At 45.5% G+C, this 23914-nt stretch overlaps 1 protein-coding gene across 1 annotated transcript in view; it reads left to right on the top strand.

The window, feature by feature from the left end:
* Positions 1–23914, top strand: part of BRINP1 (BMP/retinoic acid inducible neural specific 1) — a 91729-nt gene that overhangs the window by 57373 nt on the left and 10442 nt on the right. Inside the window, exons 3-6 of the mRNA XM_017810416.1 lie at positions 5028–5218; positions 10638–10807; positions 12108–12213; positions 19323–19559. Coding sequence (XP_017665905.1) covers positions 5028–5218; positions 10638–10807; positions 12108–12213; positions 19323–19559 — 704 coding nt within the window. The remainder of the gene's footprint in view (positions 1–5027; positions 5219–10637; positions 10808–12107; positions 12214–19322; positions 19560–23914) is intronic.

Raw genomic sequence — 23914 nt, 5'->3', positions numbered from 1 at the left:
CTGAGGGTCAAAGGGCTCTGCACTAATCCCAGCTGGACCACGGGGTGCCACCCTAATCCTGGTCAAGTCTTTGCATCTTCTTCACCTGGAATCTGAGCGAGGAACGGGGCAATATTTCTATTTTATAAAGTGCCTTGAGACCTGCAGAGACCTCACCCCTGTGTCCCAGGCTGTGGCACTGACGGGTCTGAGAACCAATGGCCAGTGAAGTGCCATCCCAGAACGGTTTCTGTGAGGAAAGGTTTCACTGCCCTCTTCAACACATCCATGATTCCAAGGCCTTGGTGGAAAGCAGATTGAAAGATTCCGTGGTGACAAACCTAACCCAGTGCCATGAATTCAGTTTTGGCCAATAGCAGCTGCTTCTCCAGAAAATGCAATTAAATCTAATGCTGAAAGCTAATAAAAACCCTGGTCTTGGAGGTGTTTCTTCACAGACTTCAGGAGTTTCAGGCTGGAACATTCCCTAAGGCCAGATCTATACTGTTCCCTGCAAATAGCACTTTTTTTTTTAATGACCTCAATAATTCTAAGTTATTTCACTAGCCATATCCATTAATGTTAAGTCTATTTTCCAAAATTGTACCATAACCTTGGCCTCAGGTGCATCTTGCAGCAGAGTTCTATAGGTTGCATGGAAAATTGCTGGAATTAGAGGGTTGCTTTCCATGTAAAATATTGGAACTGAGGGAGCCACATTTAAAATGTATTATTAGACATTAGACAGGAAGCTTAACAAGACCATATCATTTGCTAGACCATTGAGGCTGGACCAGATGACCCCACTGGTGGTTCCTTCCAAACTTCACCCTCCTGTGATTCCAATCCCCACAAATCAACAGCCTATGGAAAAAAAACCCAGCCAAATACTATGCAAAACCTATAAAAAAAGCTTGAAAAATCTCCCTAAGTAAGTTCAAATAACGCATAAATTAGAGGGAATTGCAACTGGTTCATGGATATTCTATGAGCAGAAGATAAACATCTAAGTTAGTTGCATAAATTATTCATCATAACATATTTGTTCAGCTTTTCTCATCAGCTGGGAAAGCCACACATCCCAAGCACAGGGAGAGTAAAATAGAACTGGGCTTTCACCTCACTGCTATGCCCTGGGAGCAGGAAGGCCAGGGGAGGGATGGTGTGAATGAGAACTGAGTGGGAAAAGTCTCCCTCACCATCCTGCTTTAGATGTGGATTCTCCTCAGGGCTCACCAGCTGCAGGAATGGGAACTGGAGTTACCCCCTGGCAGCAGGAAAGGTTGAAGATGTGACAGTGATTTCTTTTAAACTCTTGTTTTTGCCTCCTGTCTGTGGTGTCACGAGGTGATGTTGGACCTGATGTAAAAAATGAACCCACTTTCCCTCTGAACATGTTGTCTGCCAAATTTTCATTCTCCTTTCCTACCTTCTCCCACCTTCGTTGCCCATTGCTTTCCAATCCATGGTCCCAGTTTGCACAGTCTGTCTCCACACAGTGGTGGAGACACTCCTAGGATTTGGGGGTTGATGTGTCATAGAATCCTAGAATGATTTGGCTTGGGAGGGACCCTAAAGCTCATCTTGTTCCAGCCTCTGCCATGGGCAGGGACACCTTTCACTAGCCCAGGTTGCTCCAAGCCCTGTCCAACCTGGCCTTGGACACTTCCAGGGATGGGGCAGCCACAGCTTCCCTGAAGGACAATCTGACCAGTTGCCTGTTTCAACTTCTGTGATTTTTGCTGTTAAATTATCTATTCCAAAGCAACAAACCCAAGCTCTCTGTACTTTATTGAGGAACATGAAGCATTTATCCAGCCCCTTCTGAAAACATTTACCCAGCCCTTGCTGGCTCTGGAGTTCTCTGGTCCCTCCTGACTTTATTGATGCTGCAGGAAGCAGAAATCTGAGAGCAAACATGTGCTTGAGTTTTACAGGAAGCAATAAGCCTCTCTTTAAAGAGGAGGCACAGATGGCATTTTTCCTCTGCTCCCTGGTTATGATCTTTATGATGGGAACATGGGCATCTCTATTTACTGTAAAACTTTGCCTGTCTTTTAGTATCCAGCTCTGCCTCTTCCCGTGCAGTGCAACTGCTGGAGGGACCATTCCTTCTTCAAAGGGGATTTCCTTGTGTAGTGAGCTCTGGGATTGCAACTCTAGTCTGGAATGAGAGCAACCTCTCTGTAGTGACAGAGAGAATCTATTTGTCTTTATATTTAAGGTTTTATCTATTATTAAAATCAACTGTGAGACCTGCAAGCAGTGGACTTTTACACAATTCTGGGACAGCAGGGAAAACACTCTTCTCCATACAGGGAATATATGGGCATTTGTTGTATATTTGTTATCTGCAGATCTCTTTGGAGACAATGGCCTGGTTCTGTCACTCCTGGTATTAATACCCTAGTTAACAGGTTTATTTTGGTTTGAGTTTGGGGTTTTTTTGGCCTTTTGACCGAGGTTTTTCTAGGAAAGGTGGATGTTTCTGTGGATCTCAAGGTCTGACACTAATGACTAATCATGTAGTAAGAGGTGTGCTTTGTTTTGGCATTTTGACTTGGCTTGTGGAAGCCTGGGAGCTGCAGAGGGGACATTATCTCAGGTGTAAGGAGTATTTTGAAGTAAATAGCTGGCACTTTGCTGTTTTAATGGATACAACTGCTGTTAGGCAGCATGGGGTGTTGTGGTGGGGCTCAATCAAAATAAATACATGTATAATTGCCTTAAGTCAAATAACCTCACACACATAGGGTGGACTGGCTGTAGAATCAACCTGGGCAAAAAAAGATCTGCTTTGTGATCCTGGCTTTGCAACTAAGCCTCTGAAATCTGCCTGCATGTGGGGTGCTCTGCCAGCCAAGTGGGACTGTCATGCAGGTTGACACACGTTGATAGGAAGTGCTGTGTCAGTGCCAGGTGTTGTCACTCCTGTTGTGCTGGTTTTGACTGGATGTTATGGATTATTGCATAAAAAAAAAGCAATATTTCGACCCCAGGATCCTGCTGGGAATGTCAAGTCTGACTGAAGGTTTCCAATTAGTCTTTTATTGGTTCTTAGGTTACAGCTGGAGCTGGGTCCCTCCAGAGAGGGACCCCTACCCCAGTTCATACCTGTATCACCATCACCCAATCCTCAAGTCTGACCACAAGTCCAGTCACTTAATTCTGGTCGGTGGTCTCTTGATTTCTGATGGTTTTTCACTGACACTGGGCTGGCCTTCTTCTGAAGTTTCTTAATTCTCTTGGAATCGTCTCCTTGGAATTATCTTCATTCCACTCCTATCTGCTAAATTCAGCTAGTTTCTTCTTAGCAGCATTAATTTTCCCAAAGAAATTTACTCTTGGTCAGGCAAAAGCTTCAACTGCTTTAGCTGCCTAATGCTGAGCCACTAATGCTAAACAAGGCCATTCACAGAGAATTCAGTTAATCAAATTTCTTCTGTGGCACTGGGAGAAAGTTGAATTTTGTCCATAGTAGCTGGTGTGGGGCTGTGTTTTGGATTTGTGTTGGAAACAGTGCTGATCACACCGGGATGTTTTAGCTACAGCTGAGCAGTGCAGGGATTTTCTGCCCCTCATCCCACCCCACCAGTGAACAGGCTGGGATGCACAAGGAGCTCCAAGAGGGACACAGATGGGACATCTGACCCCGGGGATGTCCCACATCATGTGGCCTCATGCTCAGCACATAGATTTGGGGAAGAAAGAGGAAGGGAAGATGTGCAGAGTGATGGTGTTTGTCTTCCCCAGTCACCGTGACGGAGCCCTGCTGTCCTGGGCATGGCTGAACACCTGCCTGTGATGGGAAGTAGGGAATGAATTCCTTCTTTTGATTTGCTTGTCTGTGCACCTTTTCCTTAACCTGTTAACCTGCTTTTATCTCAATCCATAAGTTCTCCCACTTTTATCCTTCCAACCTTTCCCCCATCCCAGCACGGGGCAGTGACCAAGCACAGGTGTGGGGCTGAGTTGTCAGCTGGGGTTAAACCACAACACCCTTAAATAAAATTTTTGTCTTAAACCCAAGCAACAGGACTAAGTGAATGAAAAGTGACAGAGAAGCTTGGGAGTTGATGATCTGGGAGGTAGCTGAAGATAGAGCAGGTGCATTGTAGGAGAGTAGGTGTGAAAAATATCCTTTGCTTTTAAGAAGGCCTTGCTCAATATTTTTTGAAGGACATTAATAGGTTTCTCATTTTTCAGGTGCTCAGCTGGTGATGTGTTTCAGAGGCCTGAGTTTTAGATTGCAGGTGTGCAAGCTTTTCTCCAGGCATTTCCCTCTGTGTCGTTTCAAAATGGATACCTGCAATAAAGAGCTGCTTTTGCAAACATTAACTTTATATTTTTTTTCCCCCAGTTGCTCTCAGTTTGAAAGCATGGATTTGAGAATCACTTTATTTGGTTGGGTTGTTTTTTTTTAAGACAAACAAACAAAACCTCCACTTTCATCCTGGCCTCTGCTTATATCTGCATCGATCCTTTTACGTGGTTTATCTCAGAAATTGGTTTTCAAAATGATCTTTTGCTGTACTCCTGGTGCTGAAAGATTAAGATGTTTGGACAAAATGTGTTTCCTTCAGCTCTGCTTTGCAAAAGGAAGGCTTGTGGGCAACAGGGATATAACAATGATCAGACTGGGTGAGATCTGTGCTCTGACCAGCTCTTCTGCTGACAAAGACCAGAATTTGCTGCTTTATGGAGAAGTGTAAGACCCCAAAGTGTGTGATGGTGAAAGGATCTGCCTGCTTTTGTTGTAGGGAAATCCAGCTCTCTTCCAGACATCTCTGGAGACTCCAAGGCCACCACCTCATCAGCCCACGCCCTGATCCTCCAAGTGTGTTGTTATTGTGCAGTAATATCTCACTTTTCCTCTTCTCCTCCTCCTTTTACCCTGCCTAACCTTGTGGCCTCACGTGTGTGTACCCATGTGGGGGTGTCCAACAGGATTGTCCCCTTCTCCACCCTCCTTCCCTGCCCTGGGGGGCTCTCCCTGCCCCTCCAGACTGGAATCCTCACCCCTGCTGTGTTCCTGTGCTGTCACACAGGGAGTTTGCCCGTTGGAAGGTGAGGAACACAGCCATCGAGAGGAGGGACCTGCTCCACAACCCACTGCCCCTCATGCCTGAGTTCCAGAGGAGCATCCGCCTCCTGGGCAGGAGACCCACCACGCAGCAGTTCATCGATACCATCATCAAAAAGTACGGCACCCACATCCTCATCTCTGCCACCCTGGGAGGTAGGTGGCAACCTGGGCTGTGTTCTGATGGGGGTGGTGAGGTGATGGGGTGGGGAAGGCACTGGACAGCACCGCAAATGTGTCCAGTTTTGGGCCCCCCAGCGAAAGAGAGACTCGGAGCTCCTGGAACAAGTCCAGCAGAGGCTGCGAAGATGATGAAGGGGCTGGAACATCTCTCTTATGAGGAAAGACTGAGGAAGCTGGGCCTGTTCAGCCTTGAGAAGAGACACTGAGAGGAGAGCCCATCCATGTGTGTCGGTGTCTGCAGGGAGGGGGCAGAGGATGGACCAGGCTCTGCTCAGGGGTGCCCAGCAATGGACAGGAACTGATGCCCAGGAAGTTCCATGTGAACATGAGGAAGAACTTCTTTGCTGTGCAGTGACCCAGCACTGGACAGGTTGCCCAGAGAGGGTGTGGAGTCTTCCTCACTGGAGATACTCCAGAACCACATGGACACAACCCTGTGCCATGTGCTCTGGGTTGATCCTGCTTGGGATGGAGGTTGGACCAGATGACCCCCACTGTGGTCCCTTCCAACCTGAACCACTCTGCAATTCCAAACCCATGCCATGACGTGGGAGCTGGCTGGGGGCACAGGGCCAGGATGCAGCTCATTGTCAGACACTGTGAAAGTCCCCAGAGTACAAAAGAATTCACAGCACAGGGTGTGAGTTCAGCAGCTGTGCTGTGTGTGTACCTGTGCCCCTCTGACAGCAGCGTGTGTGTGCCCATGTGTGCCAGGAGAAACATGTGCCACTCAGCCCAGGAGCCTGGCTGTCAGCCCTGTGCCACTGTCCTTACCTTGACAATAGAGTGTGTCAATCCCTCTTTTTCACGGACTGAAACTGAACACAAGGGGAAAAACATCCTTTTCTTGCTGGAACTGTAGGAATTTTAAAGAGCTCCAGGAAAAGGGAGGTCAAGGAGCTGGGCAGGGAGCATGGGCAGAGAGGAAGAGATGGCCGAGAAGGCCTGTGCTGGATGCACAAGTAACATGGAGTAGGCTTTTGAAAAAGCAGCAGTTAAGTAAAATTCAAAATGTATAGGGAAGGGCTGCAGAGAGGTCTGTCAGTGCACACAGAATATGTCAGTGATGACATCAGAGGGAGCACTGTAGGGCCATGAACCCCTGAGCAGGGGCTGCTGCATAAACATTCTGAGTGATGAGTATTGAACACGGGAAGGGTGAAAATCAGCAGCTCCTATTGATATTTGCTGCTGAATTTTTTTTTCCCTCTCCTGTATTATTTTTACTATTCCTTTACCCTCTTGGGTTGTGCCTTTCTTTCATTTAAATGCCTCTCTTCTGAGAGCAACTCTCTCTAAGCAGCATTCTGCAGTGGTAAAGGCTCTTAATTTTAGCACAGAGTGTGGTTTGTTGCTTTTTCTAACGTACCTCACCTCCAGCCTTTGCACACTGTGAGGCTTGTGGTGAACTTTGAGGAATTTCTGGCCATCTGTCTGTTCCCAAAGCACTCTGCAGACACCGGGATGAGACAGAGATGAGATTAGATGTGTGCATATGATTCATGCACAAATTAGGTGGTAGGTAAATTGGCTCAGTTCCACTGAAGTCAAATGGCCTCTGGTGTGGCAACGTCCTTCAAAGATCCTCGGGCTGCTCTTCCAGTCCAGGCACTCAAACAGTCCATTCCATCAGCAAGAAATGTGGGAGGAACCAGGTTTCCAAGCACTGAAGAGTACAAGTGACTGCCTGCATCAGGCCTTAATGAAGTCTGCGTAAAGATAAACTGCTTTTTATTGAGGAAATCACTTTCCAGGACCATGTTTTACAGAGCCCAAGACAGCCAAGTAAAGTGAGATATTTTTTTTCTGGGTTTACTGTTCTTTCCATCGACGTGCCTCTTTCTTCCTGCCACTCACATCTGTGGAAATTTGAAATAACAAAGACCTTTGATGGTAAAATATATTTTTAATTTTGCCTGGGTGAGGTCGTAAATTATTCACAGGGGCTTGTTTCTCCTCCTGATTTTACAACACAGCTATCTTAAATATGCAGAGACTTGTAAGGAGAACTGGTGTTGGAGGGGAGAGCTAAATGCTCCACCAGCCCAGAGTATGGTGAGCAATGGCAGGGGAGAAAAGAAAGATTTATCTTGGCAATGGCAGTCCCAGGGTAGATGCAGATGAAGCTGGGCATGCATTATGCACAGAGGACACACTCTGATCACAGTCTGTGGGCTAAACAAGACCACTGGGATATAAAACCAGGCACATCCTGGCACACTTGCTCTCCCAAGACCTCTGAGAAGTCGCAGGCGTTCTGCCCTGGGTTACAGTTGTTTCTAACTCCGCCTGATGTCTTATTATGTTGCAAACGAGTGACAAACACACAGGAAATTGTTTGCCTTTTAAACGCCAGCTGTCGCAGGGCCCCCAGGAGGGGGGTGATGGCTCAGCCCAGCCCACCTGAACACAGCAGCTCTTTTCACACGTGGCCACAGGAGGAACTGCTCTGCTGCCTTTCGACCTACCGAGCATCCCCCCAGAGCCCAGGAAAAACCCAGCCCTGCTCCGGTTTAGTTCTGACGACGGGATTGGTGAAAGGGTCACTTTGAGGGCACCCCTGCTCTGGGATGGAGCACACAGAGGCAATTTGCAGGGAAAGCCCTAAAGGAAAAACAACTTCGAACACAGCACCCGCTTAATAAAAGAGAAATTAAGACTTAATAATGCAGGAAAAGTCTGTTAACCTCTCCTGATCGAAGAGTTGCTTTCCCATGTGCCCCCTCCCTGGGCATGCTGTGCTTTTCCAGGGCTGCACTCAGCCACGTGGAATAGGCTTCCAGCAGCAGTGTTTCTGCTCAGCACCCTTCACTCCCAGGGGCTGTACTCATCCCTCAGGAAGAGCACCATGGCTCATGGGCTTTACTTTTCTGTTTCCTTCCTCAGGGAGGGAAAAAATGACAGCTTTTTGGGGGAAATCGCTGATCCCCACTGCCCTAGAGCACAGGATTCTGTCCTCTGTTGAGTTTCTCGGGGCTTGATTTGTGTCATCCAGGGATCAAATGGTGGATCTCCTGGTGATGTGGCACTACTGCTACTGCCTGGTGTGATCCAATCCAGGCTTCCTGCCTGCCCTCTGGCCTCAGCATTCCTCTACTGGAAATGGACTAGACTGGAATAAAAAGGTTCTGATTTTTGTGCCTTGGCTAGCAATAAAGGCATCCTTTTTTTCCAGAAAAAGCTGTTTTTTACACTTACTGGCAGAATCAATGAAGAGATGGTGGCTGGATCCATCAAGTTCCTCTGGGAATCACAGCTAAGGGGACAATTATCCCAGGCCTTCCTTCTCCTGTCACAGCCTCATTTCTCTCTGCTGCATCTCCATGCTTCTGTTACATGAGAGATACAAAACTTTTAGCTCAAAATACACTCTCACATTGATCCAGCCCCTTGTCCAACTGCCATGCAGTGTCCTTTTGGTGGCAAAGGGGTTCCTCGTGAAAACTGACCAAACAAAACCTCAAATCCCCTTGAGGAACTCACCCAAGAGATGAAACCTGAGAATGGTTTGATGGCACAGGCACCTGGGGTGCAGTGAGGGCTGTTCCTCACACTGATCCCAGTGTGGCTTTGCTGCCTTCCCCTGTTGTGCCTCATCAGACACGGGGGTTTAAATTCTCTGGAACATGGACTATCTTTCTGTTTGTGTGGATGGAGCCTGATGTGGCAGAGCCTTGATCCCTGCCAAGGTCTCCTCACGTGCTCGACACATAATAATGTTGATGGTGGTAAAGGAAATCAAAGCTGGTCGTTTTCTGGGGAAAGTGTTTTTTGTGAGCAGCAACAATGGTGATACTGTCACCACCACAACTTTGATCATGCTCAAAGGACAGTCTGTTATTCTTAACAAAATATTAAAGGGAAAGTTTTACGTGCTAAACTTCTCCACTTAGCTGCTGTGAAGCCAATTAGAAGATTACAACTGATCAATTCTTTCGATGAAAAGTATCTTCTTTCCACCAAAAAAGTGTCCATTTTTCCTCTCAAAGCCAAAGGCTGAATCCTCAACGTAACTATTGCTTGAGAAAACTGAAATCTGACGAAAATATTTTGATTTTCAGCCAGAATATTTTTGGTTTGTTTTCAGGCATTTGGCATCCAGATAAAAGCTGGACAATTTCCAGGGAAAGCGAGGGGGAGGGCTTAGTGGGGTTATTGGTTTTTTTTTCATGTATGCAATTAAAGAAATAATTTGGAAGAATCAAACAATTTCAACTAATAAGAATGCTAAAGAAAAGTAAATCCTTGTTCTCTTAAAAAAATTATGCAAAAATGATGAAGAACAAACTATTTCTTGGCCTTAGAAATGGTCATAGATTTTTTTTTTTGATCATGCTATCACTGCTAGAGGCAGTGGATTCATCAGTGGTTCATCTATCAAATCAGAACAGGTACCACTCTTCTCATTAACAGAGTTATGTAGAAATGGCACATTCCTACCATAGTTGCCTCTGCATTTATTAAAATCAGAGTTTCACATGTCAAGGGTGCAGGATGGCATTTCACCTTTTTTAGTCCTCTTTTAGTGCCAGCCTTATGTTAAGAATGAACTGGATTTTTATCAGGCTCGTCCAGCACAAATTGAACTTTTGGGTAAATATTGCTCCTCAGCTTTATATACTTTCCAGATGTATTTTGTTACATTCAGGTTTCTGCTGATGTTTATCAGTTCTTGACTGCTTCACTCCCAGATTCCCTGTGGTTACTGACACAAAATCATCTGTTGTCCCTCACCTTGTACAGTATTTTTCACTCTCTGCTTAAGTTCCCTGAATGAGACTCTGCGAAAGAAAGCAGGAAGGGTGGTTAGTTTAAATTAAGTTTCTTGTTTGCTCTTTCCTCTGATTGCTCCCCTTCACTCATTCCCTTTCTTTTTCCTTTTTGCGTCATCTCTGGAAGCTGAAGAGGCACAACTAGCATTTGTTTGTCCTCTGTACCCACCTACACAACTGCCTCCTATTTCCAGTCATTATTTATTCCTTCTAAAAATCAACTCAGACAGAGACTTGTATAAAAGTGTCATCTTTTCCTGTCAGGAGCATCGTTCTAGAGGCACCACACACAGAGAAAATGTTCCTCGAGTGGGATAAATGGTCTGAAACCTCTCCAGCACTTGCAGTAATGCTCTGCTGGCTAATAAATGCCCAAAATGTTGACTACTGAATTCAATGGAGCTGATCTACCAGTGTGGTGGACCTGGGCTTTCTGTCTGAATAGAGAAGGCTCACACATATCACACTGGGGTTCTGGTGCTGGTGAGGAAGGGTGGATTCCTTCAGGAGCACTTTTGGTGTCGGACATTTCTTTCTTTAGGTGCAACAAATGACACCATTTGTTCCTGTTGAAGTGACCCTGCCTGGCAGCCTGAAATCTGCTTTTCTTTCTGCTGCAGGAGAGGAGGCCTTGACCATGTACATGGACAAAAGCCGCCTCGACAGGAAGTCAGGGAACGCCACGCAGAGCGTTGAAGCCTTGCACCAGCTCGCCTCCTCCTACTTTGTGGACCGTGATGGCACCATGAGGAGACTCCATGAGATCCAGATCTCTACCGGAGCAATCAAGGTACTCTCTCTTGCCTTAGGAAGAGAAATATTGTGTGCCCACGCTGGCACTGCAGGGATTTGCCAGCCCAGTGCGGTGTCTTTTTTGGTCACGAGTTGTTTTGTTCCCAGGGTAAATTTTTCTCTTATGGACCTTACTGAAGAATTGATTTCCCCAAGGCCAGTAATATATCCAGTAATATCCAGAGAGAGGTGGGCACTCAGTGTGATGGTTATGTAGGATATAACCACTCCACTGTATGTAGGATATATCACTCCACTAAACTTGACAGTGACTTCTGGAAGGGAGAGAGGGAGCAGAGAACCCAGATCAGTGATGGAGGTTGGAAGGGAAAGGCAGGTCTGTGAAATGAACAACCCTGTGCAACCCAGAAGTATTTTTCTCTTGTGGGTGTAAGACTGCTAAACATCTCTCAGCCAAATTTACTACAAGGAAAGGCAAAAAACTCTGTGTGGCATTACTGAGGCATCTGGAATGAAGCGGACTGAGACAGCTTGGGGGTTGCAGCAGGAAGGAAGGGAAGCTGCTCAGAGAATACAAAATAGGGAAAATGGCTCTGCAGACAAAGGCTGCCTTCTCTGAAAGCAATCATCCTACACTGGGCAGGGATTTTATTGTTGCAGAGTTCACTCCAGGGAAGGTGATGTGGATGGAGTCGTCATTGTTAGCCATTTCTGAAAGGTTTCAGCTCTCGTTATTGTTCTGTGGTGTCTCATGGCTGAGCCTGTTCCCTTCTGGATGGGAAATTGTATTGAGATATTGAAACAGTGACAGCAGATAATCACCCATGGTGAATTCCAGAAGGGCAACTCTCCTCCATGGCTGGAAACCAACAGCAACAGCACCGCAGGTCATCTGTGCCTCCATCTATCCTGAGCACAAGGATGGTGTTCACATATGGGAGCACCAGGCGCCACTGGGGGCTGGCAATCCATCTCTGTTTCTCCCTTTCCAATAAGAGAAGCCAGGGAATAATTCCTCTACTGGCTTCTGATGTTCTCCAGTGGAGATCCTCTATGAGAAGCATCAATCTGCAGGATCCCTTTGCCAAGCCCAGAGTAACGAGCAGCACCATAAAGAGAGCAGGCACGTTTTCATTCTCCTTCTCCAGCCTGTGAGTGCACCAAACACGAGCTGTGTCTGTCCAGGGTGGGGCATTTTTCCCCAGTTAGGGAAGATGTGTTTTGGGTTGTATCAGCTGGTGACAAGGAGTCTTTGTGCTCCAAGGTCTGAAGAAGCCTGGGGAAGGTGTGGTGCTGCAGTCAAAGGGAACACTCTCTCTTTTCTGCATCCTCCGTAGGTAACAGAAACTCGGACCGGCCCCCTGGGCTGTAACAGCTACGACAATCTGGACTCTGTGAGTTCTGTCCTTCTGCAAAGCACTGAGAGCAAACTCCACCTGCAAGGTAGGGCTCAGGAACGAGGGATGTGGCAACAAGGGGCGTGGAGTGGGGGGCTGAGATGAGACAGGGGTGCCCTTCTTCCCAGCCTTTTCCCCTTCTCTGCTGTGATTCTGCCTTGGCTGTAAGTTCCCTGGAGCAAGATTAGTGGCTTCTGGAGGCTTCACAGGATGCTCAGCAGAGCAGAGCCAGAGTTTGCCAAGAACTGAGCTAAAGGGACCCCAGTGAAGTATCTGGGTGCCCCTGCCATTGAATTTTGATGAACTTCTGTGTATTATACATACACTAATAAAAACAAAAAAAAAAAGTGACCTTTTCCATCAATATTGAAGGAGCATTGTGTCTCTTTGTCCCTCCCAAATTGCTGATTTGTGTAAGAGCTTTGCAGATCAGCTTTTGGGACTTTCTAATGACCGTAATCTTTGGGAAAAGTCACTGAGGTTTTATTTGGATGCTAGAAGCCATGGCTTCAGTCCCAGCTGGGGAGCTAGTCCAAAAGTCAACAGATAGAGGTCATGACTGAATTAATAAATAAATACATGCTGGTTAGCAAGAAGTCAACTTCAGTAGAAGGAGGAAATTCACTGGGCGTGTAATTTATGAAGGTTATTCCCAAATTTTTGACAAAATAAGGAAATGTGGGATTTAATTGCTCACTTGCCCAGATGGTTTTATTTCTGGAATCCTTGTACTTGCACAAATTTTAATTTTTCAGATGAATGGGCTACATTACATCTTCCGCTTTGAGTATAATTTGGCAAGTGCTGTTTTAATCTTTGGTTTCACAGAAACTGGGTTTCATTTACTAAGTAATGTTGTGGATATATTATTATTGTTGTTATTATTTGCCTTTAAAAATAATAGGCAGGTTGTTTTCTCTCTTCCAGTGATTATCCAAACCACTGAGTTCTGGTTCTTACCTAATTAACAATAAGCAATTTGAGAGGGTTTGTGTACTCTGATGGTGGCTGCTGGTAATGAAAACCCAAGGATGACACATCAGATAACTGGGTAAACAGCTAAATCAGCAGGCAGCTCGGGTTATAGGCAGAGAAGCAGGTAAATCAATAGACCTCTATTGGCTATCTGATCCTTCAGGAGAGGACATAAACCAAGGGAGGGGGAAGGAGGTGGAGGAAGAGGGAAAAATTAGGAGAGAGAGAGGATGTAAGGTGGATGAGGCTGTAATTTCTGATGGAAGCAGACAGAGGACGTTGGGGGGTCAAGCAGATGTGGGTTTTTTGGAGCTTCACAGCATAACCCAGTGCAGAGAGAGCCCAGAGCCAAGCCAAGGGACAGAGCGAGGGAAGGGAGGCAGGAGCTCTTCCTAATAGAACAAAGTGACCTTTAAAGCTACACCTGAGCTTTCCACCTGATCTGGAGTGCGATTCTTGGGATAATTACCCAGGATCCTTCCTCTGCTCTGAGAAGGCTCATTAGGAATTAGTCACAGGGCTGCAGCAGGTAATGGATCGTGACCGAGTCCCCTCTGATCTGATTAGCAGCCGAGCATGAGCTGCTGACAGAAATCCATGTTCCTGCCTTGGTGTCACTCAGCTCTGAGCCTGGCTCAATAAAAGAGCAGCTTCTTCATGACAGGGAGAGTTTCTGTTCCTGAACTTGCTGCCGCCCAGCCCTGAGAGTCGTGGTGTCAAAGCCCTGCCCTTTAGGGGATGCGACGGCCGGGACGTGGCACTCAGAGCTCTGCTCTGGGTGACAAGGTGGTGATGGGTCAAAGGTTGGATTTAATGGGCTTGGAGGTCTTTTCCAACCCAAATGATTCCACAATTTTATGAACCAAAGCTAAGTTACCTTCATGCCTGCACAAAGGGTTTGGGAGGGTGAGCCAGCCTGGAGTTTCCAGGGGAGGAGAGTGCAGGGTGTTTGGTTCTGCACCTGTGGTTACTGGGACAGAAAGAATCCCTAATTTGTAAACCAGTATCCATGTGAACCCAGCGTGTTTCTACATGCACTGGGGTGTATATAACAATATTGATCACAGATCACAGAAGGTTTCACTTTTTCCTATCCCTCCCTGGACTGAGATCCCTGTCCTGTGTGTGAGGAGGGCTGTGTGGTGATGCAGCCTCCCAGCACAGCACTGAGGAATCCTGGTTTGGGCCAGGATCTCACAGGGGACTCCAGTTGTTCGCACTTTGTATCCTCCTCTCCCTGCCACCAGCAGGAAACCATCCCTTCAGCTGCCTCCACCTCCAGTATGGATGATCCACAAGCTGCCTGGAAAAGGAGATCACCAGAGCATGGGAGGGGAGGATTCCAGCAGCTCTACAGCAGGCTGGTGGGAAATGGGAATTTGTGATCCCAGGACAAGTGTCCGAGGCTTAAATTAGAAAATTTGAGGGGGAAAAAGGAATATTTTCAAAAGTCTCAGGAAACTAAAATTCCAGAGACATCCCCTGTTATATCAATACTGTTACTGACAGTATATGTTAATATTGGAGCATAGCACTGTTTCAATGAGGTAAAAATCCTTCTGTGCTATTCTAAACTTTGCAACATTAAGCAGGAAATATTGCATATTAGGTAGTTTCTTACATCAAATATGGTAATATAATACCATGCATAATATATAATGTTATGTACAATAACTATACAATATTAAATATATTACCATATTTAATATTATATTGCAATATATGTATAAATACCATATATATTATACATATATAAAAATATACATAGAGATATATTATATATATTTATAATATATATGGTAATATAATGTTAGTATTTACATTACAATTACTATTAGAGCTTTTGCCAAGATGGGCAGAACAGTAATGACAAACATTTCAGCTTTGCAGTGAAGCGAGATGAGGAAGTATGAAAAAAATACATTTAGAAAGTCAAAAGTGCTTTTGGAGTCAACATGCTCTCACAAAATGCTTCAATGAAACTGCATTTTCAACAGAGAACTCTTCTGTGGAAAATGTTTCAAATAGCTCTAATTTAGAGCTGGGGAAATTTACCTCTTTTAATGCAGGAAGCCTTTTATATACAGTCTAAAGGCAAACATCTCTCTTTAATAGTTTTTCTAGGTGAATTAAGGACATGTTCCCTTGTCAGACACTTCATATTCTGCCTGTAGTTATCCAAGACAAACCTGTACCAAATCTGTGCTGCTCTTAATTTTAAAGGAGGAACTTTTTGCATTATAGAGTTGCAGAATTCCTCCTGAACAATATCTTCAAAACTAAGATATTCTGCCTGACACTGATCACCAGCAAACTTCCCTTCTGCATCTGATTTCAGCTCCAGAGCCTCTGCTGGGGATGAGCCCATTCCTTGTGTCCCCTGGCTTGGATTGAGGGATTCTCCCCATGGAAATGGTCCAATATCTCGGTCTTTGAGACCAGGTTGACCCCCTGTTTGGCTGCTGACATGAGGTTGCTTTAAGAGCAGGCAAGGCTGAAAGATTAAGGTTGGACTTGATGATCTCGGAGATCTTTTCCAACCCGGCTGATTCTATGATTCTGTGACTAAATGTAATTTTTTTTTTTAAGGTTTACAACATTCAGAGACATTTCTTGGAGAACAAAACAGCATTTCTGGGGTGGTTTATTAAGGTCATGGCTGATAGAGGGCTTTCCCAGCTACCATGGCCAGCTGCAAGCTGCTCTGTGGGGCTGGTGTGCTGTCGTAGTCCTTGGGACTGCAGCTTTCCTGCTTCACAGGTGGCAACTGAAACATCCACAGCAGTGATCTGAAAAGATTAATCAAAAAAGACAACCAAATCCACTAAATTTCAGCAATATTTAGTCACTGGGCACGGTAGGGAAATATGTACAAACTATGAGGGTGCCAGGACTGAGGGAGATGCTGCTGGCACAGTGCTTGTAAAATATCTTGCTAAGACCTAGTCACTAGGATGCTCCACACTAAACCAAAAATATTGATATGAATCTGCCCTTGTCTGGATATGATGAGAAATGTGTGAATATTTATGTGTATATATATAAAAATATATATGGAAAAGCGGGCACAGCTGTATTTCCTGATTTCTTCCCCAAGGAAATTCCTGGCCTGGAAGATCCGAGTCACGTGGAATCCTTACTGCATGTTTGTAGTTTTAAAGTCAGGGTTATTGTGTTTGGACTATGCACACTCATGTTCCAATGAGCAGCTGGATTTGTGTGTCACTTTTGTAAGAACATATCTGAGTATGTGCTGCGTGTTAAAGCTCCAGGTAATGGTGGATTCCAGCAAAACTGCTTCCCTGATTAAGTTAAGCATTTATATAAGTGCTTTGTTGAACCAGTGCTAAGTGTACAGGGCTCTGATTACCTCTTAAACACGAGATTATTTCTTACAAGAGGAGGTTATTCTGGAAATGTTATTTTTTTTTAGAAGCCACGAGTTTTATAGGCAAAAAGCAAGCATCCACATGAGGCACTGCAGTGAAGGATGGGACCACTTTATGTTTTGGAGATTACAGGGTATTCATGTTTCTGCATGTGCTGAGATGCACAGTGGATGTTCCTTGCAATGGGAAATGCTTTCCCTGAAATTTTAGTTGCTTTTTTCAACCTTATTCCCTCCAAAAAAAAAAAAAAAAAAAAAAAGAAAGAAAAAAATCTCCAAAGCCAGGATCATTTCTAGCTGGGACTAAACAGCTTGTCATGCTGTTATCCAAGTTAAAATTCAAAGAGAAAATATGTGAAGTGAAGAGCCCGAGGTCATTTGGTCATATTCAAATGGTGAGGCCAGAGCAGGTTGCTCCTCTGGGAAGCAGAGTGGAAAAATGTATTCATGGGACTTGAACCATGAGTAAAGAGTCAGTGCACATCAAGAAGTCCAGCCCCACTCTCCTGTGAGCTTGAAAGCTCAGTGAGTGCAGCAGCCTTCAGGCTCTCCAAGCCCCTTTTGTGGATCAGTTCTCCAACAGCACTGCACATTCCTTCCATCCTGAAGGAAAGTTTTGGATCCTGGCAGGTGGGACCATCTCTAATGTCAGTATGAAGGTTTGACAAGGGACCATCCCTCTGTGGTGTTTGCTTCAGATAATTCATAGAATCATAGAATGGCCTGGGTTGGAAGGAACCTTAAAGCTCATCTCATTCCAACTCCCCCTGCCATGGGCAGGGACACCTTCCACGAGCCCAGGTTGCTCCAAGCTCTGTCCAGCCTGGCTTTGAACACTTCCAGGGATGGGGCAGCCACAGCTTCCCTGGCCAACCTGTGCCAGGGCCTCCCCACCCTCACAGGGAAGAATTTCTTCCTGATATCCAATCTAAACCTACTCTCTTTTGGTTTAAAGCCACTCCACTGTGTCCTATCACTAAAATCCCAAAAAGAGGCTGATCTTCAGGACTTCCTGAAGACAGCAGGAAGAAAGATGAGCTTCTTGCTGAGAAACATCTCAGAGAAGACCAAGGGGATCTCAAAAGGCTGATCTTCCTTCAGCCAGTTTTGAGGTGTTTGCAGGGATGCTGTAGACAGGTCAGCTCTTTGTTCCCTCCTGTCCCAAGTACCACCATAGGAAAGGCAGCAGAATCTGTGCAGACACAGTGCCTCCAAAGGCCAGGCTTGAAATCCTTCCTGTGCCAGGGTCACAAACATCTTCCCCAGCTGGAGGGAGCTCCGTGCTCATCCTGCCCAGCAGCTGCCCCTGCTCCGCGCTCGGCTGCCAATGGGGTCAGGCAGAGGGGCAGCTCAGTGCCACCAGGCATGGTGCTCCCAGAGCCCAGGGGGAGAGGAAACACAGGTCCCTGTGTGCCTTCCAGAGCCTTCTGATCCTTCCAAAATCTGCTCTTCCACAGGGACCTCATCAAGGCTGAGGTGTCTCTCTGGATCCAAAAGCAAAAGGGTAATGGGGGTCCCGGGGTCACTGCCCGCTGCTTTCCTCTTGTCTGAGGTGAACATGGCCCATCAGAGACAGGCCTGAGCTCCTGAAAGGGGTCACGGCCCTTTTTGCCATTCCTGCACACTCTCATCCCCTGAATTATTGTGTGATTTCCCTTCCACTCGGCTGGGCTGTCAGCCACGGACACGGGAACTCAGTGCAGCAGAACCACAAACAGATGGATAATTGACCCGCGCGCCTTCAGCACTGCCGAGCTCAGGGCTGCTGGTCAGGCCATAAACTCCTTTAGCTGCCACTCCAAAATCCCTGGGCCTTCACAAGGAAGCAAGCGGGCCAGGCTCGGAGTTCTTGTCATCTGCCTCGTGCACCACAGACGCTGACAGAGTCTGACAAGCAGGACTTGCCAGGTAGAAGAAAACAGCTGTGAATCCTCAGGGAGATCCGTAGGGAGCCTGGAGGAGGACAGGGTGGAAAAACATGTACACTGTGCACAGGACAAACACTTAAACTGTTAGCATGTCCTCTGATACCTGAGCAAGGGTACATTTACACTAATGCCTGCACAGATGGGTGGGTACACAAACACTGGCAGTGGAGAAGGGGACGTGGGGATAAATCTCCCTGCTAATGTAAATCTTCAGAGCACCACTGAAATCACTGGCACTAAATCCATTTGCACTTTTATAGGATTTGGCAAGTAGCCTTCCTAGCAGGGAGCGAGCTGCAAAGGCTCAGGTAGCCAGCTCCTGTATTTATGCTGTGGGAGCTGGGCACTTAACTCTGCAAGGGTCTTTTACAAATCCCTCCCTGGGCTATTTTCCTTTCTTCTGTTTTCCATTCTTTCTTATTTTCTTTTTCAGTGCGTAGTTTCCTTGTTTCTGTGGTACCAAACCCATTTAGTCTCTCTCAGAACAGGTCAGAGCTGCACAATGCTCATCACTTCTGAACTAGCACTTGGTTTCAGGGGATAAAGCACCTTTGCATTCAGGGGCTTTGTACTGTACTGGGATCTGGGAATGGGATGAAGGGAGTAGACTGGGTGTTGGTGAGGGGGAAGTTACTTGTCTCTCTGCTCTCAGCTAACTCTCTACTTGCTCTGGAAACATGCAATTTGTACCCCATCTTCCTTACTCATGACAACTCCAAGATAAATACCCCAGCAGCTTTTAATTCCTCAGCATCACTTTCCCAAGCTGTCAACGAAACAGGTTTTGAAACAAAGAACAAATACCTGAACTGACTTCTTAATTTGCTTTTTTTCACCCCCACGTCCCTCTTGTTTCCCTGCCAGGTCTCCAGATCATCTTCCCTCAGTATTTACAAGAGAAGTTTGTCCAGTCTGCCTTGAGTTACATCATGTGCAACGGGGAGGGCGAGTACATCTGCCGGGACAGCCAGTGCGGCTGCCAGTGCTCCGAGGAGTTCCCCCAGTGCAACTGCCCCATCACCGACATCCAGATCATGGAGTACACCCTGGCAAACATGGCCAAGACCTGGACAGAAGCCTATAAAGATCTGGAGAATTCAGGTAACCGAGCAAAGTTCGTTTTCCAGTTAATTTACTGCAAAACAAAATGTGTCAGATTATACCAGGTAAGAATCTCCCTCTCCCTCTCTCTCTCTCTCTTATATTCTCTCAATATAATGCTCCAGTTTGCATAAAAAAATGGAAAATACTGAAGCCATGGTCTTAGTCTTAAGGGAGTACCTTTTAAACACGTGCACAGGCAAGAACACACACACCACACGTATGTACAGGGATATTTTCCACTGAACTATTCGATTAAAAATCTGATTTTTGTTTTCATACCAAACCAGCTCTGAATCTCTCTTTTAGTAGTTCTACAGAGAAACTTCCACAGTATAAATGATGCAGAAATTGCTTTTCAGATTTGCATGAATGATTTATTCTGCTTTGGTGAAAGGCAATTCAGAGGGGGAAGGTACCGGCCAGATGACACCGCATTTGAGACAGACAGGAGAAGGGAAAATGATTTCTCTCTCCTACAGGGCTGATATCTGCTGGGGGGGACATTTCTCTTCTTCCTCCACTTTCTCCCAGGGTGAGGCTGGGGGTGTCAGCAGAGTTTGTTCCACCTTGATGCTGCTGGTAGTAGTATTGACCCATAGTAGTGCTGTGGTACTCGTTAGATACTCACCTTCAAGGGCTTGAGATAGGAAAGAGCAACATTATCAGTGAATTGTATCCTTTCCTTTAGCAAGTGATCTGCCTACCCTGCAGCCACACAGGACTAAGCAGAACTTTATCAAGAACTTGTCCCTGTGCTGACTCTCATCCCTTCGTGCTAAATGGTTACTTTCCAACACATTTTCTTCAATAATTATTGTCATAACTGTCCAGGTCTCCATGTTGGGAAAGAAAACTGTGAGGAAAGGACCATCTAGCTCCACTCAAGGCACTGAAGGATTCTTCTTCACAAGTTCTCATAGCAGCAATTTCTTTCTTCACCTTGAAGGTCACTTTAATCCCTTTAATGGATGGAATGGAGCAGGCTATGATGTTTCCACTTCAACATGTGGACCCTGCTGGTGTCTCTGCTGCTGCACAGATTCTTGTGTCCCACTCATGTTGTCAACTTGGTGCCCAGCTGGGCAGAGTCAATCATAGTTCATGGCCCCAGGGTGATGACCATCTTAACAAGGTCCCCCCACCTACCCTGGGGAGCACAGGGCTGGGGCAGTCCCAGGAGCAGGTCATGAGCTGAAAAAGTCAGATATTTTCCGTGGGTTTCTATGGATTCATGGATGGGGTGGCAAACTAGAAATGTGGATTTCAGAACCTTCTGCCCCCTCAATCCCACACAAGTCAGACTTACAGGCAGTAGCTGCCAGCACAGCTCTGCCACTGGTTACGTGGTTACCAGTTAGTTCTGGCACAGGATCTTCCCACAAGATGCTCAAGAGCCAAAAGTTGGCTACCACCCATCAACCCCTTCACCTTCCAGGTGTAACCCAGGCACTGAGAAGGTGAGAGCCCTATGGAGGGAGGAGTTACAGCCCCACTGTGACTCCTTCACTGTGACATTCTGTCCTTGTTACACTCGATCCAAAGCAAAGACTGGGGTAGATCATTATATTCAGCCTCCCTCCTCTTGAGATTACAAGGGGGGGGAAGGTATTTTTCATTTGCCAGGTTAAAGCGACACCCTGCAGTGCAATTTCTGCTCTAGCCATATTCCACCCAGGGCTGGAGGCTTTGCAGGGCTAGATGGAGTGATTATCTTTATGTCTAAAGCTGCTGCATCTCATTCATCACTTTGTTGCATCATGCGTGAACTTATCCTCTGAGATGAAAGTTGCTATCACAAAAGACTGTAGTATTAGTGTTTTGCTTCTTTGTTTTAATAAATATTCCCAATAACTAGAGGATTTTCTTCATTATGAACAGCAGAGGAGAAATCTCTGATGACATCTGAAGGCTTTTCCAATAAAGTGGACTGAAAGGCACACGAGTGCTCTGAAAGCAAACACCGTTTGCACAGGAAGCTGGTGATAGCCTAAAACATTTGTATTCTGCTTCTGGGCTGTGTTGGATCCCCTGTTAATCTGAAAAAAAAAAAATCGTGCAGGGCAAATCAAGAGTTGGTGTGATTTGGGAAAGCGTCTTCAAAGTCAAGGAGGCTGCAGTGAACTGATGCTGCTTTGAATCAGCTCAGAGGTTTTTAGCCCTGTGCTTCATTGCTCCTGTGCAAACTGAGAACAATAACACTGCCTTATTCTTGGCATTTTAGTGTGGCTGGCCAAAACAATTCTGTGATTCTGAATCTACAAAAAAACAAACCCCTTTTGATCAAGTCACAAGGTGGGGTTTTATTTGTTTGTTTCTTTTTTGTGGTTTTGTTTTTTTTTTTTTTTTTCCCAAGAATATTGCTTTCTGATGAAAATGGGATTTTTATTTTTTTTTAACACCGGAAAAATGAAAGTTTCATTTTTGAAAGAGATGTCTGACATATAAATTCCCTGTGGTGCCACCACTCTGCTGCAGAGGCTGGACACCATCCCATTCCACATGTGATGCTGAGTCATTGCCATGGGATTCCCCGCAGGGACTGACTCAGCAAAAAAGAGGGGCCAAGCAGCATCATGGGAGGTGTAGTCCCAGCCATCACCAACATTTTCTGTGCAGAGAACTAAAACAACAACAAATGCAAAGAGATCTATTAGTTAATTGGAAATTCTCAGGGTTAAGAATTAACTATTCTCAGAAATAGGGAATATCCCCATCCATACTCTTGGTTTCCGGGCACATTTATGAAGTTTATACATAAATAATAAAGAAACTATCCTGCTTTGAAAGCAGCTCTGTTTTTTTTTTTTTTTTTTTAATTTTTTTTCTCTCATCCCCTTTTATTTTAAACAACCCCATCCAGGTTTTATTTGGCCAGATTTGCTGCTCATTTGTTTTTCCCCCAGCGTTGCACTGCGGTAGCGAAATGTGCACACTGCACCGAAATTCCTGCTTTGCCCGTCTCGATGAAAAATGTAGCACATTCATCATCAGAGGGAAAAGAGCTCGGGCTCCTGCACAAACAGGCTTTTGAGGGAATTGATTTATAAGGGGTGGGAAGCAAATGCAAGGCTTTTACTGCTGAAAGGTACCCGGAGTAATCAGCGTGGTCAACAGGAGCAATTAGACGTGGTGATGGTTCCAGAGGACCACTGAGCAGGAGAGGAGAGATTCTGGGGGGAGGAGAAGGGCACTGAAAGCAACATTAAAAACAGAGTGAAAAAAAACCTGAGGGATGATTAAAAAAAACAAACCTCTAAGTTATCTTTGGAGGGGACAAGCAGATGTCCCACGGATGTCGGTGGTGCAGTGATGATTATTTTTATGAGGTGCTCAGTTCCATCATGTGATGAGTAGGATGGGAACATCCATTTCCCATCTATGTGATGCTGGCACTGACTAATGCCCTGATACTCCTTGTTAGGCAGTTAAGCATGAACTGCAAGTTGATGAATAACAGGAAATCTCTTATGCCAATATCTTTAACTTTGTGCTATAGGGTGTAAATTATCTGGTCTGATTTTCTCCAATAATTCTATGGATTGTTTCTTTTCATTGCAAAGGTATCAGCCTTTACAAACTCTCCTTTTTTGCCTTTTTTTCTTTTTTTCTATCGTCCTCTTTTCTTTCTGAAAATGGGATGAAGGAATTTAAAAAAAATAAAGGACTGGGAAAGGATGAAAAATAACAGATAGGAAGAGATGGCTGCATGTCTTATTGGCTACTTTGTGAAGTTCAGGGCAGGTTTTTAGTCTAACCTCCCTCTAGAAGCAGGACTACAACCAGCACTAGGTCAGGTCAGCCATGGGTTTGTCTAGCAGAGTCTAAAATGGGATTTTTGCACACTTCTGATCAGCATGTTCCAGTGCTGCTGCGTTACCTCCAAATGATGAAGTTTTCCGGTGAATCATTTTAACTTCTCAAGTTGCAAACTCTTCCTCTTGTTATGTCATCTGTCTGTAACAAGAGGAGTTTCTCTCCTTTGTATTTGTGAGTACCTTTTGAGCAGTTGCAGTTTCTCCCAGTTTCTCTACCCCCCTCTCTGTCCCTAAAGCTGGCAGAGAAATGCAGGTGCAGCCTCAGTAGTGCCAAACCAAGAAGAGGGGAACATTGATTTCCAAAAAAAACTGGATCCAGCCCAGTTTGCAGTTTATTTCCAGAGAGAACACAGTGTCGACCCACCTTCAGCACAGAGCCCACCAAACCCCAGGACCTTTCTAGCAGCTGGTTGTTTCCAAGCCTCTACTGACACATGGAATTGTCCTCTCCTGGTGAACTTAGTTGTCTTTTTCTTTTCTTTTCTTTTCTTTTCTTTTCTTTTCTTTTCTTTTCTTTTCTTTTCTTTTCTTTTCTTT

Source organism: Lepidothrix coronata, unplaced genomic scaffold (genome assembly GCF_001604755.1).
Source record: "Lepidothrix coronata isolate B3197 unplaced genomic scaffold, Lepidothrix_coronata-1.0 Scaffold28, whole genome shotgun sequence".
Taxonomy (NCBI): domain Eukaryota; kingdom Metazoa; phylum Chordata; class Aves; order Passeriformes; family Pipridae; genus Lepidothrix; species Lepidothrix coronata.
This window is presented reverse-complemented; position numbering and strand designations above follow the sequence as displayed.